At 41.5% G+C, this 19,785-nt stretch overlaps 1 protein-coding gene across 1 annotated transcript in view; it reads left to right on the forward strand.

Annotated features, from left to right (window-relative positions):
- The first annotated feature begins 600 nt into the window (after positions 1-600).
- LOC110386038 (uncharacterized) overlaps positions 601-19,785 on the forward strand; it is a 49,081-nt gene continuing 29,896 nt past the window's right edge. Inside the window, exons 1-2 of the mRNA XM_021351172.1 lie at positions 601-727; positions 5,582-5,711. Of these exons, the coding sequence (XP_021206847.1) occupies positions 671-727; positions 5,582-5,711 (187 nt within the window). The 5' untranslated portion in view covers positions 601-670. The remainder of the gene's footprint in view (positions 728-5,581; positions 5,712-19,785) is intronic.

Raw genomic sequence — 19,785 nt, forward strand, 5'->3', positions numbered from 1 at the left:
GCTGTCGATTCATTTGATGTTAAGTAGTAACAATAATCTATAGGTACTACAACACGAAATTCTTCCTGCAACGTGCCCAATCCTTCAAACCATTTATCCTCCGGAGCGAGATTATCGACGAGTGTTGCCTCAAAATATGACCTACCATTAAATCAGAGATCAGGGTCCCCCTCAAATTTTTGTTTTAGACTACAGAGAAAAATAAGATTTATTATTGCCTATATCTCTTGAGCCCCCTTTTTATTGATATAAACCCTAGGTGGTCCCTGGCGATCGATGTCACTTTGGGTATCACTTTTAAAATGTAACAGCTCGAAAATTAATATGAAAATTAATCCATCTTCCGCTTCTTCGTCTTTCACTTCAATTCAACTTCCGTTATAGACTAATGAAAATTCTAGTGTAGCCCATTATTCTCGAAGGACAGATCCTTCAATAAAGATTTGAAGATGTCGTCAAACGTCTTTCTTGACCTTCTTTAGTTTGGAATAGACAATTCCATGTAAACAAGAAAGACCGTGTGCCCATTGTACAATACTTTGTTTACATAATATATACGGGGTTCCGCTTATTGGGGTTGCGGTTCGTAGCGGCAGTCGCGCTACAACGGTCGGGCGCTACGGTTGGGCGCTACGAGCTTCCAGCTACGAAACGGCGACAACTAGGCGATATGTTGCGGCGGTCGGTCGTGTTTCTGGCACTCTTCGTCTACGTGCAAGGGCGGGCGGTGAGAATTTATATAGTTTAAATTTTACATAATTGTTTTATCTTTAGTTTTTAATGGTATATTGGTATTACTTAAATATATGCTCTACACTGAAACACAAAAAGTGTTTTCAATATTTCCGACATTTGTTTTAGTTATGTATAGGTATTATTCGCAAAACATAATATACATTATACAAACATGGCATTATACTGGTAGAACAAACCATCGTTGATTCTATTCAAAACAACTTCCAAGTGCGGTGCGGTACACGATATAACATTGTTTTCCCGGTCCATAAATTTCCTGATTTGCGTTTGTTTAATGTATCGATAAACTTGTTTTTTTGTTTTTGTTTCATGTCGAATGATATTAGGTTTTCTGATAGATACTTTGGGCATATACATATGTATTTCGCTACGAGTCAACTTTGAGATCCTGTATTTTATGTAGATTTTCGGTTCATCGAAGCGTTTAATTCAAATACGGAATATTTGGGGTTTGTTTTTAAACACCTTAGTGATGAAAACAAATTTATTTAGCTGTAAATAAGCTAGTACAATATTTTCAACAAAAAATTATGATGCATTTTTATGAGGAAAAGTCACGCGATGTCGTCTCCAATTAATTTTCATTCATTAGGTAAATTGAATGCGCGATATTACGATTAATTAGATTCTCACGAGTCCTCTTTGACTATTGAGTCTTCAATAACCCGAGGCAAAAATTTAGTTCCTCATGTGACTGATTGTGTTACGAGGATCCAAATTTAAGTTTAAGTACCGTTTTAAACTACCGACGGCTGTAAATAGCAGTAAACTAAACAAGCATCTGAGATACTTTCTCAAAGAAACTTCGTCTCTAAGTCGTGGAATCAAAGTTTATTTTCGTTGCCAAAATTCATGTTTTCTAATGACTTTGAAAATCGAAAGTCATTCGGTGACTGACTGGAGACAATTTAAGTCAAACGACGCTCTGATGAAGCTATGTCCTCGTTCTAAGCTCTTGAATGTTGTAATTAATTATTAAAGTATTATATAGGCTTATTTTGTACATAAATTTAATATTAATCATGAATGCCATTCGAGAATGGATGAGGCTGCCATGTGTTTCTGGTCGCATTAAAATATTTATCAAGTGAAAAAAAACTGTTTGCCGTTTTCCTCCAAAGGCAGAAGCCGTACATTACTTAGTCCATCTGAATATTACACTAGTAAAAGCGAGTATGGATACTCACATAAATTTTATGTTACTTTACAACCTCAGGTTGTACCTAAATTTTTATTTATATTATTACAAATGCCGAACTATTTTAAATCTCTGGCTGGATACTTGTAGTGGTAAGGTTTTCGTACTTTACTACACCACTTCATTTTATTATCAAATCTCTTGCTTTCTTCCCTCATCCCCTTAATACATCTACTCTGTATAATTAACTCACGGTTTTCTTCAAATAAGTAAAGAGACTGTTGCAATGCTTGTGTAATAAAATAATGCCATAGAATAATGAACAAAAATAATTATATAAAATAAATACTAACATACGAGATCAGTGGTTTGGTATCAATGATAAAAAGAGACTTTTTGATCTTATGTGACAATGAAGATTTTATGCAAATACTGGTAGCTCATGGGCTCAATATAAATGCTCCTCCTTGAAATGTGAGATCAACGGGCCTGTCAAATTAGAACAACGGATATTCTATCGTTTATAAACGACTATAGTCGAACGTATGATAATTTTGTGATCTTCATCACAAAATTTAAATTTTTTCACCGATAAATAACACAAATGAAATTTAAAAAAAATGCGATAGTATCGAGTCGAAACGCATTCCTCACTGCTGTCAAAAGTCAGTTCCTCTAATTCTAGGATAAAAATTCCCAAGCCATTCATACAACTCGACAACACAGAGATATCCGTAATTCAATAGTGTTAAAGATAAGTTCGTTTTTTGAAAATGAGAAGTTAGTTGAACAAGCTATGTTGAAGATTGCAGAAATTAAATTGCAATATTTTACTATGATTGACGTTTTTACTGATTTTACTTTTTAGTCTCAGATGCAAAAAAAATATATAGTATACCACTCATCATCATAGTCGGTTACTCATGGCAGAGCAGTCGTGGTCATTGGGAATTCTTGTTTATTAAAGCCTTGTAAGTATAGCACTAACCACCGGCATATATTTTCTTATCCAATCTTATGTATTTTATAATATTGTTTTTCGCTAATCTATCACAAATAATAATACGAACTAACAAAATTATTTTCAATAAAATTTCTCAATATTTGAAAGAAAAAAATAATAATTTCTATGTACAAAATTATAGATGAAAATTTAATTTCAATTTATCCGATTAACTTGGAACTTTGTACAGTTGTAGTTCACTGATTTCAACTCGGTCACGGTTGGCTAAGACTATCATTAATTATATGAAAAACTTCAATTTCTATATGTTTAAAGGTGTTCCTTACGCGTCCTCTATGCTTCGTTCAACGCAATGTATTGCCTATGTGCTATTCTAATGTAGTTATTTTATTTAGAAGTTTTATCTAAATTGATTACGCAGTTTTGCGCAAAACATCCATCCATCATCACAAACTTTCGTATTAAATTATTAAGCATTTGAAATACATTTTGATATGATTTAAATTAAGCCACTGGTAACTTTATTTTAGTATGTAGATTAGAACATACGAGCTTGCAACGACTGTCTTTTTAGCTACTAATATAATTTCAAAGGTAGTTAGTTACGTCTTCATCTTATAATATGTTTTTATTAGTCGATTCTGCATCGACGAAGCAATCATTTTTAAAAAATGCAAAATAGTGGTTATGTAATACAATTGGAACTTTGGTACTATCTTTTATTTTTAAAATTGCCGACGCAATAAACTCTAAAAATTGTTTCAAAGAAACGCATAGACTTCCTCCTGTTGTTTGAATTACGAACTCAAATGGAAGACTCGAGAATTTCAGCATGTTAATTAAGTTATCTGGAGCAGGTTGTTCGAGAGGCCAGCTTCGAGCTCAACCAATTGTCCTATATACCCGAATACCAATTAATGGAGGTATTCCTTACGAAAATCTAGAAATTCGTTATGAAATATTCTTCTACTGATCTACTAATAGGTACACTGACTCGAAAATGTAGCAATAGATAATGATTCTTGCAATTTATGAATGGAAACAATTAAATGCAGTCACGAATAAAGTATAAATCGTGTTTTTCAAATTAGGAAACATTTGAATGTAAAGGGCATAAGGGGATAAGCATGGTGAAATTACCTTTGGGCCATATTTAATTGCTATCATGGGGATACTTTAATATTAAGATACTAGCGGTTACCCATACGGGTTAGTACTGGGTACCACCAGCCTCCGTGAAACAATCATGCGTTATGGCTTAAGAACCACGGTCCGCCCGGTGTTAAATGATTATTGGTGCCCATAAATGCCGTAGTTCACTTTGAGACATCGAATCTGAGTCTCTATTATAAAATATAGTCACTGGACCGCTCTTTAAGCCGCAGCATAGGCTAGATTTAAAAAGAAGTGGATAGGATACCAATAGGAACATCAAAAGTAATTAATTGTCTTACAGTAACCTCATAACAACAATATCACTTCAAATGCCATTTACGTATCTATTTGTTTCACTTTAAGCAAACATTATTTATATAAATAAATCGAGATCAATAATCTATGTGTGTTTCTCTGCGACCGAATTTAGTATAGTTGTTGTGGCAAGTCAAGGGATGTTTCAATAAAATGAAAGGCAAACTCACCATACTTCTAATATCTAGCGATAGTTACAACAAGACGCGACTGGGTTTAATTAGTCTAATATACATACATAAAAAATACGTAAACAAAACTCTACTAATAATTAGTATTTATTATACGGAGCTGAAAACTCATAAGGTGAAAGCTGATTCGGAATAACAATTGCAGAGGGTTATACGGTGCACGAGAAACTTTGTTAACACGAAAACTTTAAGCTGAAAATGCTGAATATGCAATTTCACTCCGCACGGTTTTCGAAGGCAGCGTACAGGAAAAATGTAGACTAAATTAACAAGAATTTCTGCATGTTTTACTTTTTTTACTGACTTGGAGCTGCAAAAGCTAACAGCTTGACTGTTGTGTCGAGTGTCGTGGCTTCGATTCCCTCATCGGGGCTACATTGCGTGATGAACAGATTTTTTTTGCTTAGGTTGGTGGACGATCTAACGGCCCACCTGGTGTTAAGTAGTTACCGGAGCCCATTGACATCTACAACGTAAATACCACCATCCACCTTGAGACATGAGTTGTAAGGTCACACTTTTAACAGTACAACGGCTGCCCCGCCTTTCAAACCGAAACGCATTACTGCCTCACGGCAAAAATAGGCAGGGTATATAAGCAAGTATTTCAGACTTTGGTACCCATAATAAAGGGAATCCTAAATTGGGGCCGGGTGACCATGCGTGATTTCTTCCCAGTTATTTTTATTACTTGCTTTAGATGCAATTTATTGTTTATATTATTTTACAAATAAAAAACCTACATAACCTGCGAACTTTCACCTGAAAGTCGCTTGATATTACTGATCAATAAGTGCAAGAAATGATATCATTTAGCGACATGCCAAGCCCTTGCAAGTTATAATGGAGTTATTTTATGTCGTATAGCTCGGATCGCTTGAGGGTATTGTTTTGTATCAAAACTTAGCCTTGTTATTGTTATAGTTACGAAGATTATAGCCCGGCACATGTCCCGCGGCGTCTTGTTGTCTTGTTTTACTTCGGGTACCGTTCACATCACGTAGACATGTTAATGTTATTTTATCTTCATACGAAAACGTTAAATGTTATTTTATCATACAGGTGAACATCAGCAACACATGGGTGCTCCCGGAGGAAGGTTTCCCTGTGTTCTACCGCTACTTCAGGGACCGCATATCCTGGTATGAAGCTGATGCCGTCTGCCAGTTCCACCATGCCAACCTCGTCACAGGTTAGTTCAAATATTAATATAATGTTTTATTTTATTTACATCAAAATACAGTTTAGCCTAGTAAAACTATAGCACAAATTGAGTTGCTCTATAAAGAGAAATAACATTCAAAGCTATTGCTTCATCACTGTTTTATGTTTTTTCATATTTCAATATTCCAAAATGCTTTTATATTTCTAATGTTCCTTCTTCGAATGTTTCAATATTCAAAATTCCATTTATGTCATCTTTATAACATATTAACCTCTTTTAAGATAAATCGTATAGAAACATTAATATAAAAATATAGACGAACCACTAAAAGTATGCATCTTCTACGAATTCGTTTCACAATTACGAGAACTTATTTCATAGTTATTATAGAATTATAATCTTCAAGAGAGAGAGAGAGAGAGAGTACGTAAGTAGCCAGAACAAAATTTATAGAAAGTTTAAATAGCTTTTATAACTTACTTAGGTAAATCAAGAGGCAGGATTTTTCGTCTTAAACAAAGTGAAAAGTTTTGAGGTAACAATACAAACATTACCCTAATTAGATTAAAGATTAGAATTTCTGTTTAAAACTTTCTCGAATAAGTTTCTCCAAGTGGATTTCTGTTCTAATTGAAATTAGAGGATTTTGCTTTTCAGGTTTCGGGGTTTTAGTTAGTGTTCAAATAAGCGTTTAATTGTTGGTATCTCACTGACGATTTGTAAATAATGGCTGATGTTTTAAAAACATAAATGTTTAACACGTTTCGATATCCGCCAAGGTCGTTAGGTGTAATCGTCGGCAATCCACCGAAGACCTCCATTATCGTTGATGGGCCCTCGAACCCTCGGCAAACACCAGCTCGTCACATATAAATATACGCGTCGATAAGAAAATGCAGATACGCGATACATTTTCTCGTGCGGGAATAAACGAACCTCCTATAAAGGGCAATAAATTTCATCGCCCATGTGATGTACTCTACGTGAATTTAGATTAAGCAAACGGATCAAATAATCAATGTATGCTTGAGAAGTTTTTACTTAATTTTAATGCTAATAGTTTACTAGGATTAATCAATGGTGACCTCCGATTTCAATTTGGAATAATTCACGAGCGGTTCACTTATCAAAAGGTTGATTCATTATGTATCCATAAGCAAAGGGCCGGTAACGAGGGAGCCTTCGATACCGTCTACTGATTCTGGCTCTTATTACACCCCGACCCATCAATTTCATATTTAATATCAATTCCCCAAATGGAAATGTAGATTAAACTTGTTCAACTTCATTTCGTCTAAATCGATATGTTGGTACTCGTAGATATGCGGGTATTGTCGACTTTCCGCTTTTTTTTTATAGCTTAGATGGGTGGATGAGCTCACAGGCCTGGTTTTAAGTGGTTACTGGAGCCCATAGACATCTACGACGTAAATGCGCCACCCACCTTGAGATATAAGTTCTAAGGTCTCAATATAGTTACAACGGCTGCCCCACCCTTCAAACCGAAACGCATTACTGCTTCACGGCAGAAATAGGCGGGGTGGTGGTACCTACCCGCGCGGACTCACAAGAGGTCCTACCACCAGTAATGCTGCCATCGAAATGTTCAAATGATTTTTTCAGTAAAGATATCTCATTTAAAAATACATGAGATATAATTAAAGTATTCAAATAATTATTTAATGTTGAATCATAGCAGAAGATTATACCTAAGAGCATTTTAAATGATACGTACAATATTTTTACGAAATACTCTCGAAGAGAAAACGAGAAAACATATATATGAAAACTAAATACACAAAAAAATAGAAGTATAATCCAAATTAATTTTATAACAAATCACTCTTTTAGCATGACACATTTTTTTTGATGTATCAAACTTGAATATTCAGTACTTTCAACTATAAAGATAGTACAGAAGAGCCTCATTATTTGACGCTCGTCTCATTTATTCCAAAGAGTACAGCTGAAAACAAAACAATACCTACTTATTCGTCTTTGTTTACAAAGCGACTGACGCGTCATTGTAGACCTCCCCAAAGATCTTGACAAACGAATCCTTTGTAACACGAGAAGGCTTTATCAGCTAAATGAAAACTTAAATTAGTTTCGAAATGCCGACTTAGAAAGAATCTATATATTAATACGTGAAGCAAAAACTTTGTATCTCTTTTTACGAAAATTGCGCGGACGGAGGAGTATGAAATTTTCCACACTTATAGAGAATATAGAGAAGAAGTGCACAATGCTAATATTTTTTTTAAATAATGCATAAAAGATACATTAAATCAATAAAGAAAACATTACACACACTACATACAATGTATTTGACGCACACACGCATGCATACTATTTATTGTCAAACTTTTGTTCTTGACGTCTGTTGTCAAATTGAGATTAAATATTGTTTGTCTTTGTTAATATTTTTATAGTGTAGTCTTGGCGAAATTTGTGATTATAGAAGTATATAATACAATCATAATAGTGTACAAACTTACAATTCTAATTAATTAATAAAGTCGAATTTCGACTACTGCGGGACCTCTAGTTTATTTAATTTGATTCAAATTTTTTGGAATGCCACGCTACAAACCTCTGGTAACGTGATCCCTGAGATACTCGGAACTAATTCATTTCCAAGATAATTTTCTCCGTGAAATATTCGTGTAATTTGACTTGATGCGTAATTTATCTTCGATATTATTAGCGTTGAGGATACGTTAACAGGGTTTCGAAAAGTTATTTTTCGGATGTATTGGATTATTGTGATTAAGTATGACAGGAGTGTAGCGGGAAAGTAATTTGATACTTTTAGAAATTCTGCCGTGAAGCAGTAATGTGTTTCGGTTTGAAGGGTGGGGCAGACGTTATATTGTACAAATTTAGACTTGGAACTCACGTTTCAAGATGGGTTTTACGATATTAACGTTGTTGACGTGTATGGGCTCCGATAACCACTCAATACCGGCTAGGCCGTGTGTTCGTCCACTTATATATGCAACCAAAATAATCTGTTTAACTGTCGCGCGCACGGTTGTCTGGAAGAATTCGCTTTCAGAGATAAGACCGCCTATTGTCCAACTATAATATTATATCTGCTTGTTGACTGTTTTTTTTAATATTTATTATATTTTGGTGTGTAATAAAGTATATTCTCTATCTTCTGTCTCTCTCACACACACACATTCAAGATAAAAATATAAACATTACAAATATAGTGATGCGATATAATTGATTTATTTTAATAAGATGACACTCGCTTTAGCTGCTAAATGCTATCAAGGAAGATTATAATATAACTGTTCTTCACGTTTTCGACGAAAAGGAGAGGAATCAGGCGCATGGTATATAAAGGTCTATTTGACACACTAATTGTTACCCCAATAACTATTACACTAAAAGATTCATGTGAACATTGAATTAATTTTTATTTCATTAAATTTTCTTTCATTTTTACTGGTGGTAGGACCTCTTGTGAGTCCGCGCAGGTAGGTACCACCACCCTGCCTATTTCTGCCGTGAAGCAGTAATGCGTTTCGGCTTGAAGGGTGGGGCAGCCGTTGTAACTATACTGAGATCTTAGAACTTATATCTCAAGATGGGTGGCGCATTTACGTTGTAGATGTTCATGGCCTCTAGTAACCACTTAACACCAGGTAGGCTGTGAGCTCCTCCGCCCATCGAAGCAATAAAAAAAAAATAAGATCATTGAGCAAAATAATATAAATAATGCAACTGTAAAAAAGACAAAAGTGGAAAAAACTCAAAGAGCCGTAGGAATCGTTCGTCCTTATTTATTTAGCGTCTTCGATTCTTTTAATGACCCGCAGCAGTTTTTCTTTTGGAGGGTTGCTTTGCCTACATTATTCGAACATCTAGTTACAAGTTCGGCCTTTGGATTAAAATCTTTCGGAATTTCAATTTCGAGCTTGTGCGTAAACTTTGAAACTCTTCAATAACTTTTCCTTTCAGTTAATTCAATGACTGTGACTCAAATTATGTCTCGACTTTGTTTCATTGCATAGTTCTATTAATTGGATTAAGAAAACAAATATATACTCCTAACTTAATTAACCTAAGTTCTACAGTGTGTATTTGTCTCTTTGAAAACATATGACAGAGTAATTCAACAGACTGTGATATACATATACAGTAATTATAATTATTATGTTTTTTTTGAATCAAAGAGTTCGCAATTGTGACCACCGACACGATAACAACAATGTTAAAATCTATTATCATTAGCCGGGTCTTGCTTGTTTGTCTGTGAAAACAATAGAATGTATACTTAAAAGTGTATAATATCCCTTAGGACCTTACAGAATGTTAGATTGGTGCAGTGAATCGTGTCCTATACGGTCGTTTGTTGCAAACAAAAAGTTCACGAACTTTTAACGGCAGTTTTGTGGTCTCTGAAGAATTAGTTACCTTGAAGCGGAGTATTGTCTTTCTAAAACTATTTTTGTAAGTTTGAAAACAGCTTGTTTTAAGCAAATTAGAGCTATTGCCGTTTTTGAAATTTGCTTTTTTTTATTGCCATTGTAGGCAGACGAGCATACGGACCATCTGATGGTGAGTGGTTACCGTCGCCCATGGACTTCAGCAATGCCAGGGGCAGACCCAAGCCGCTGCCTACCGCTTAATACTCTCCACAAGCCTCTTTTAAAGAAAGACATGTCATAGCGCTCGGGAAACACCGTGGAGGGGAGCTCATTCCATAGCCGGATGGTACGTGGCAAAAAATACCTCTGGAAACGCACTGTCGATGAACGCAGCGGTTCCAGCTTTATTTGGTCCATGATCTATTGAATCATATTGTAATACTATACTAAAAACTATTGCTATTGAAAGGGAAAAGCGGAAACCAGAACGTTGAACGAGTTTTCGCGTACACAGTACTAAATGGCGAAGGATTTTATTTCAACAACATATATTGCTTGCTATGTGTGTTTAACGTTGGACCGTTTTAACCCTCCGCCGTGATATATCACTGAGATATTTCGTGGAATGAGAATTTCAGCCTCTTTAGTCCTCATGATGTATTTAGTTTTTATTACACATAGTGTTTATTTACGGCCCAACTGCAAGCTCTACGAATTTGTGTGAGAGTTAACCTGTTATTTTCTGTTTGTTAGCGTATGTCGTTAGATGTGACCGCGGCTCAGCTCATGTGAAATTGTTATTAAAATCTAGAGACAATTAAAGCAAAATTTGTCTCAGCTGCACTGAAAATAACAGCTGTCCTGTGTTTGTTTTGCGGTATACAGCTTATGGCCATATGGCTTATAGTGTCATTATACCAATTTTTACAGCATCCCCTACCATCGATATGCAAAATAGTGATTAGATTAGAAGGACTTGATTGATTATTACTTATCAGAACCCTCGAGGTTTAAATTTCGATTTTAATGTCGTAATCACTTGAAAGGTAAAGTCACAGGGACTTTTCTCAACACTCAACGTAAAATTTAAGTTTTTAGTAGTTTTTTATGGTTACAGTACGCTGTTCTATTTTATAATTCTTAGATTCGATTCCAGTATATGGTTGAAAAATTCGTAATTTGTAATTGTTCATTTATTCATTTTTCACTAAGCAAGACACAGCAATCATAAGAAAAAAAATTTGGAAATAAAAAACTAAATACGCATTTTTTTTATGACATCTGTTAATGGCAAAAATCTGATTGAAATTAAAAACCAAAAGTATATTTCTGCTCGGCTCTATAGTCCTTCAAAGAAACTCATTATAGTTAAAAACGGAACAACTTACGCAAAATCAACATGAAGTACATATTATTTAGCTAAACATTTTACGTTATTTTTCTCCATTCAGTACGTGTAGACAGTACAGTCATAAATTAAGTAGATAAGTGCTAAGGAGGCATGGATGGCGTCAGAAGGCACGCGTCACGTCTCCGGCAAGGGCCTCATGTTCTGAGACGGAGCGAACTCCCTGCGTACACATTGCTATGTGACTAGAATCAGAAACACGATACTGGATACACTGAAAAATAGAGAAACTTCATCAAGGATTGTGACTAGTTTTGTTTGACTGTGCGAAGACGATTCAATTACTAATGCGTCTTTTGTTTTTCTCTCCAATTTTATACAATGTTTTCAGTTTCGCATTATTTTTACATTGTGTTTATTTTATTGTAATTTTCGGTTTGGTATACAATTAATATCAAATAAATTGACGAAATATGAGTTTAATTTTATTGTGATTTAGGTAATAACTGTAGATAAATTTAGAATATATGTATAGAAAAACTTTATTATTTAAAACTCTTTAGTTTAAAAAAAAATGATTGAAATTATTTTACTTCAGTGTCATTCAGTGTCGTGGAGTGAAGTCTGTCATTGAATAAACGGAGAGTTCAGTTTTTTATAGTTTATTAATATGTACGGTTTACTGTTTAATTTTTAATATTAATTTTAGATAAGATTAAGGGTTTAAAGCCCTTATATTGTTTTCTTATTATATCACCGAAAACACAATAAAGTATTTTATTGTTTATTCATTCTCAAATACTCCATATTATTATATACCTCTAAAATACTAGTATAGCAAAATTCTAGCTTATTGCTACTTAATTTAATTGGGAAACGCTTCATAATATTGCTAATAATTAGTGAAATAAGATATAAAAGTTAGGTTATTTTTAATGCATTGTATTTATTGTTTTGGTCAGTCTGTCTCTTGTACTGTCTCTGTATGATTGTAATTTGCTACTTTTTACGCACTCCACCTAAACTCCACACTCTTTTACAGCAGTACTGTGAAAATTTTGAACAAAAAACCCAGTGCTCACTGTCTAATTAAAATTTAACTTTTTTACGGTGGCGATAAAAATCGGCATTAATCACAGACCTCGCCAAATTAATACCATTATACCCAACCTTGAAAGTTGAACCGCCTTCTCAGTCAAGTTATAACTCGCGAACTCGCAAAGAACCATTCATTTTCTCTGGCAAAAAAAAACTGAATTACATTTTAACAGTAATTGAAAATTCGAATGAAATATAAGCAAATGCGGATACGATGTTTCTGTTTGAAAATGTTCGCTTGATTAATTCATTGACGCTGTATCGAATGTATTGAATTACTCTGATTGAAATAGCAAATTCATCACAAACTTAATTAAGGTGTCGAAATTTATGGTTCAATGTTTGTAGTGAATGCTCCTTTACTCAGCAGTCGTAGTAGTATTTTTTTTAGGTTATGTATAATATGTTTAATAAGTGGGCGCTTTTTTTTGGCTCAAAGTGCGTTAGTGGATATCAGCATTCGGAATTAACATTGGATCCTAAGTAAAAAATGCTCCTGAAAATATCTGTCGTGGTTAAGTTCACCGTATGTAATATTAGGTAACTGTTTAATTTTTGACGAGTAGCATAGTAGTTAACGATCCTGACTGCTGACCGAGAGTCATGGGTTCGATTCCGGCATCGAACATACATTCATGTGACGAAGAAGTTTAGATCAATAGGCAAATCTACAGCTCGTCTGGTGTATATTGATCACTGAACTTTAAGACGCGACGTCGTGATCTCGTGTATTAAATGAGGGCCATCCTACTTCTGGAACCGGAGCACACTGCTTCGTTTTTTCCGACAGAAACGGAGTACGGCAACAGATATGTGGCTGTTTACCTACAAAAAATAGAAACAGACAGGCGATAGGTGCCTATCTGCGTTCATCATCACCAGCACTTACGCAAAATTATATGCAAACGTTTAACATAATAAAAACGCCGCTAAGAGTAACGCCGAATAGTCAAACGAATATCGAAGGATCTAGTAGCACCTAGAACGCTCGAGAAGTACAACGCCGTCTATTGTTAGATAGCGGAAACACAATACTCGAAATGTGTGGAATATTCTCGATAATACTAGGGATGTGGTATCGGCTATAAAAGCGTTGTAGAGATGGTACGCAGTCAGATATTAATCGGAACTACTCGAACCGAAACAGCGAACGGATCACCTGAAGCGAAGCGGAAGAAGCGAATTGAGAGTTTTAAAGTGTTTGTTGAGTGTTTTAAGTGATCTAAGTGCTAATACAGTTTTAAGTTATACTTCGATGGAATTTTATTTATCCCGAACCCACAGCGCGTGACAATAAATTTAAATCGTGTTATCCTTTTTTTATAATTGAGTGTGCATATAGGTTTTAGGACCACCAAACTACATACCTAGTCAGGTCATAAATTCTGTCACATGTTTAATGTAAAATAATTGAAACAAGTTTATTCATTATGTAACCATTCATATACCAAAATGAACTTAACAAACATAGATTCTTATGACACTAAAGTTTATTCAAAATGACCTCCGTGATTTTGAATACAGGCCTTCAATCTGCGCGGCCAGTCGTCTACCGCAGCACGAACGAGGTCCATGTCAATATCGGCGGCTGCTTTAATCAAGGATGTCTTGAGTGACTCCAAATTGGGATGAGGCTTTGAGCACGCCTTTTCCTCCAAGTGTTGCCATATCTTGTAATCTAACGGATTCAAATCTGGACTGGAGGAGGGCCAGTCTTCGTGCCGGATGAAGTCGATTTCACGCGCCGCCAGCCAGTCTTGTGTGCTCTTCGCTCTATGAGCTGGCGCCGAATCTTGTTGGAATACCCAGTGCCTGTTATTGAACATGGTATGAGAAACAGGTTCCACAAGGTTCGTCAGGACTGTATTTTGATACACAACTGCATTCGTTTTTACACCATTCTCACAAAAATGTACCTCTGTTAAGCCCCAATAAGAAACTCCCAACCATACCATGAGCGAGGATGGAAAATGATCTCGTTGGACACGCGGAATACGGTTGCTCGCTTCTTCACTACTGTGTGCGTACCTTATCATTTTGTTTGTTGTAGCTCTCTTCTACGGTAAAAATTTTTTCATCCGAAAAAAGAATTTCCCGATATTTTTTTCCCGCGTACCGCTTCAACAAAGCGCGGCATCTCTTCAGTCTCAGGTCCATTAGACGAGCATTCAAACGATGTCCTGTTTTTCTTCGATATGCCCGAAGTCCTAAGTCTTCATTTAACACCCTTTTCACCGTGGTTCTGCTTAGCCCCATCTGAAGGGCCAACAGTTTCTGCTTACGGTTGGGATTTCTTTGAATTCGCGCCTTCACAGCTTTTATCACTGCTGGAGTCCTAACAGACCGAGGGCGACCACTTCTTGACCTGTCATCTACACTAGAGTCTTCATTGTATCATTTGATGGTACGATAAACGAATCTTTTGGTTATATTCAAATTTTTCAGTATGTTCAAAATTTGAATTGGCGCGTAACCGGAACGATGCAACGCAATAACTGCAACACGGTCTTCTTTAAGCGTCAACTCCATATTTAAAAATGAGTAAAAATTCTAAAAGTATACATTTTTATTTTCATGAACAATTCGAAATTCGAATTCAATTAACTTTTTTGTGGCCAGCATTCTAAAAGAAAAGTTTTTACTGTGTGACAATACTTATGACCTGACTAGTTATACTACCTATTTATGTATTCTTTAAAATAATATAATAAAACACCACAAAGTATAGCTTTTGGTAAATAATTTTGTATCCATCACCAGCACACGACAATGTATTTGATGAGGGTCATATTCTATTAATCACTCCGCAAAAGATCGTATCGGTTCTATGGTAGAGAACAAACGATACTGGAGTACTAGTTAATTCAATATTATATGTTTCATTTATGCAGCGTGTTGCACGTGTTTCATTTTCTTTTTGTAATTTTGAATCCATTATTGCTAATTCTCTAAAGCTAACATACCTATTTTTTTTTTTTTTTTTTTTGGTCAGGAGGAAATCGCCGGACTTCCGCCCTTCCCTGGGGATGGAAGGCGGGGCATGTCGGAGTCGAACTGACTAAAACCTCCTGTCGCTCAACAACCCGCGTCCGAACCTCGCATGGGACAGAACCCATGCAAAGGCAAAGGGGGGAAAGTGAAGCGTTTAGTGCGGAGCACATCTCTCCCATCACCCTCCCCCTCGGGACGCCGGACCGGCGGTCGTCGGCGCCACGACCACCAGCCCTCTCGGTCGGCAGGCTATCCGGAGCCCGCCTAGATGGCGCCGGTTAGAATGGTCTATCCTACGGAATACCCCGCTGGGTCAGAACCAGCGTGGGTCGAGGATAGCCGGCCTTCCATCACCCGGATGCTCTTGCGTAAAACGCGTGCAGAGCAGCTTGCACGTCGTCTTCTTAGGCCCCCTTCGCCTGTCCCCAGACCGACATATGAAGGGGACCCGAAACACTTAGAGGGCCAGGGCTTGGGCGAGATCCGCCTCCCTGGCCCCCGCTCGACGGCGGCGGGCTTGCGTGTCTCTCACGCGCCCCGCCGCCTCCTTCTGCGAGATGGTGCACTCGCAGAAGTCGAGCATCGCCTTCCACGACTCGTCGTCGCCGAGCATCGATGCCACAACACTCGGCAACGACAAGTCGTTTCCTATTTTTGCGACGAGGACACGGCGCCACCCCTCCCATGCGGGGCAGGCGACGAGCGTGTGCTCCGCCGTGTCCAAGCCGCAACCACAATGGTGGCACTCTGCCGTCGGCTCGGCTCCGATCCGGTGCAGGAACTCACCGAAGCAACTATGCCCAGTGAGCACCTGCGTGAGCCGGAAAGTGAGGCGTCCTCTGTCACGATTCACCCAATTCACAAGAACCGGGCGAATCGCCTCGACGGTCCTACGACCAGCCGAAGGATCGGCCAGCCGTCTGGACCATGCCTCCAGCACGGACCGCCGAGATTGGGCCCTCCGCGCTCTGACCACACTGGGGCTGGGACGTGCCACGCCCCGGATACGAAGGTCAGCCCGCCACTGATAGTCAGCAGCGAGCGCCTCCGCCTCCAGGACCCAAGGCGGCGTCCCAGCCAGTACACACGCCGCCTCGAAAGAGATGGTGCGATAACCACGGATGACCCTGACCGCGATGGTGCGTTGCGGCCGTTGCAGCAGCTTCGCTACCCCCACGGCCAGGGACTGGCCCCACACGGGCGCCCCGTATAGGGCCATTGATCGCACCACCCCTGTATAGAGACGGCGCGTCACCTGGTCAGGCCCCCCGACATTGGGAAGGAGCCGGCTTAACGCGCCGGCCACCCCCAACAAACGAGGGACCAGATTCTGAAAGTGAGCACGGAAGGTCCAACGACTGTCCAGAATGAGGCCGAGGTACTTCAACTGCACCCCGACCCCGATACGGACGCCTCCAACCACGATATGGGCATCGACAGGTGGCACTCTCCGGGGCCTGTGGAACCACATGGCCTCGGATTTACTGAGCGCCACGTCGAGGCCCAATCTCCTGATTTTGCCGACGACATGCGCCACCCCAGCCGTAGCAAGACGGGCAGACTCAGCAAAACTCCCCCCCCGGGCCACGACCAACGTGTCGTCTGCGTAACAGATTACACTCAGGCCCGGGAGGAGGGCACCCCTCAGCACCCAGTCATACCCGATATTCCACAAAAGAGGGCCGAGCACCGACCCCTGTGGAACACCGCGCACGACCGGGAACCGGTGCACGATCCCACCGTGTCCGGTACACGTGACCGATCTGTCTTCCAAGTAGGAACCCACCAGCCGGCGAAGGTAGGGGGGCACTCCGTGTCGTTCCAGCGCCCCCCCTATCACGGACCAGGGCAGGGTGTTGAACGCATTGGCGATATCGAGTGACACCGCCAAAGCCACCCCACCCCCGGAGACGGCCTCATCCGAGAGGGACCGCACGCGAAGGATCGCGTCTACCGTTGAGCGGCCCTCTCGGAAGCCATACTGCTCCGCCGACAGATCGGGTCCCACCATGACTAGATGCTGGATGATGCGGGCTGCCAGAATGCGTTCCAGCAGCTTGCCCACCTCATCCAGCAACACGATAGGACGGTACCCAGCGGCAGTATCCGCCGGGCGCCCCTCCTTTCTCAACAGCACGAGTCTGCCCGTCCTCCACGATGAAGGAAACCGTCCCGACTCGAGGCAGGAGTTGTAAAGCCTCAAGAGTCGGTCCCCCAGGGCACCAAGAGCCAAGGCCCAAACCCGGCCATGGACGCCGTCCGGGCCGGGTGCAGTGTCCTTCGCGCACATTTTACGCACTGCCACATGGAGCTCCGCCCCCGTTATATGGGGCACCTCAGCAGGGACGTCGCCGTCGTATTCTGACGGGGGGTCCATAGCGGGAGCGACAAATCCCTCCCGCTCCTGCGGAAACAGCGCCGAGACGATTTCCCGCAGCTGCTGAGGCTGGAGACGCTCCGTGATTGGGGGGGCCCATGGGCGCATTTTATTGCGCACCATATGATAGGGTCGCCCCCACGGATCCCCATCGAGCGTCTCCAAGAGACCCTCCATGTGTTGATCCTTGGCTCTTCTGATGGCCAGCTGCAAAGCCCTCTGCGCGACGCGAAATGCGCCGTACAGCCGGGCCTCCACCAGCGCGAACGCAACCGGATCGTTGCGACGCGGCAGGCGACGGCGGCGATGCCTAGCGCACTCGCGCCTCGCCCGAACGCACTCCACGCGGAGTTGCGCGATTTCGGGCGACCACCAGTACGCCTGGCGATTGGGAGACCGAGGGCTGATCCGGGGCATCGATACGTCGCAGATGCGACGCATCGTGTCCCGGAACCACCCCGCTTCGCCCTCGACCTCAACCGGATGTGGACGCATGGGCGCCCACGCCGCCACCGTAGAGGCTTCCATCAGTAGCGCCTTATTCAGGCGCTTCAGTGCCCACCTGGGGAATGACCGGGGCGCACCACGTGGGTAATCCCTGTGGGCGTCCGCGACTGCGGAGCGGGCGGAGAGATCAAACCGAATATATCGGTGATCGGACAGTGTCTCCGCCCCCTCCAAAACCCTCCAGTCGCGGATACGGCGCGCGATGGCCGGGCTCGCGAACGTAACGTCCACAATAGACTCGCCTTGCCACCGCACGCACGTCGCAACCGACCCTCTATTCAACAAACAGAGGCCGGCCGCGTTCGCCCACCTCTCCAGTAGCCTACCACGAGCGTCCGAGCGGGGGGAGCCCCATGCGACAGATTTCGCATTTAGGTCCCCCGCGAGAATCACTGGACGAGGAGCGAGGCGGCGAGCAATCGCCCCGATCCCGCCCAGGAAATGCCCGAACTCGACGGTAGGCCTGTTCGGAGAGAAGTATGCCCCGATCACGACGGTCCCTTCCAGCTTCACCGCGACGAACCCTTGGCCCCTGGTCACCATCGCCAGGGGGGGGATCGCCGCGTCCCTTCTTATGACTATGGCCGCCAGGCCGCCGTCGTCCCCAAACCAGCAATCATTTGCCGGGGGAACGAAGTACGGCTCGGCGACCACAGCCACATCTATGGACCACTCCGCCATGCTCTGAGACAGCATGTCCTGAGCTCTGGCGGAGTGGTTCAGGTTTCCTTGGAGGAAGCGATAGGTGCGGTCCATTACTGTTGAACCACATCCATCGCCCCCTCCCTTTCACTGCTGCCCCCGCCCTCCGGCACCGGCGCCGCAACGGGGATTACAGCGTTGGCCAGTGCTCCTCTGGCCAACCTTCTCTTTTGCCGGCGCTTTGATCTCCGGCGCCGGTTTCGTTCGGTGTTGTTACCGGACGGGAAACACGCCTTGCCTCCCGCTCGGTGGTTTGCCCTGCGCCCGGCCGCAGCGCACAGAGCGCAGTGCGGGGTGGCCGTGCAGGACGCTGCTTTGTGGCCCGGCTGGCCGCAACGGAAACAAAGACCACTGCGGTCAACCGAGCTGGTGCACCTAGCGAGGCCGTGCCCCGTGCTAAAACATCGGAGGCATCGCCAGGCACGTGGTTCTTGGAGACGCACGTGGGCCGCTATCCAGCCCACGCGCAGTCTCCCCGGATCCCCCGTCGATCTTCCCGGTGGAGGGGTGGCCAAGGAAGTGGCCGCCTCCACAGGGCAGCGCGCCCACGCCGATCTGGCCCCGGAGTACCCTGAGCGAAGTTCGCCCACGGTCACGCTCTCCGGAGCACATCCCCCCTGGGCGGCTATCGCGGCTGCCACCTCTTCCTTGGTGGCGCAGTCGTCCAGGCCGGTGATCCTAATCTCGGCCATCCTC

This window comes from Bombyx mori, chromosome 4 (assembly GCF_030269925.1).
Source record: "Bombyx mori chromosome 4, ASM3026992v2".
Taxonomy (NCBI): domain Eukaryota; kingdom Metazoa; phylum Arthropoda; class Insecta; order Lepidoptera; family Bombycidae; genus Bombyx; species Bombyx mori.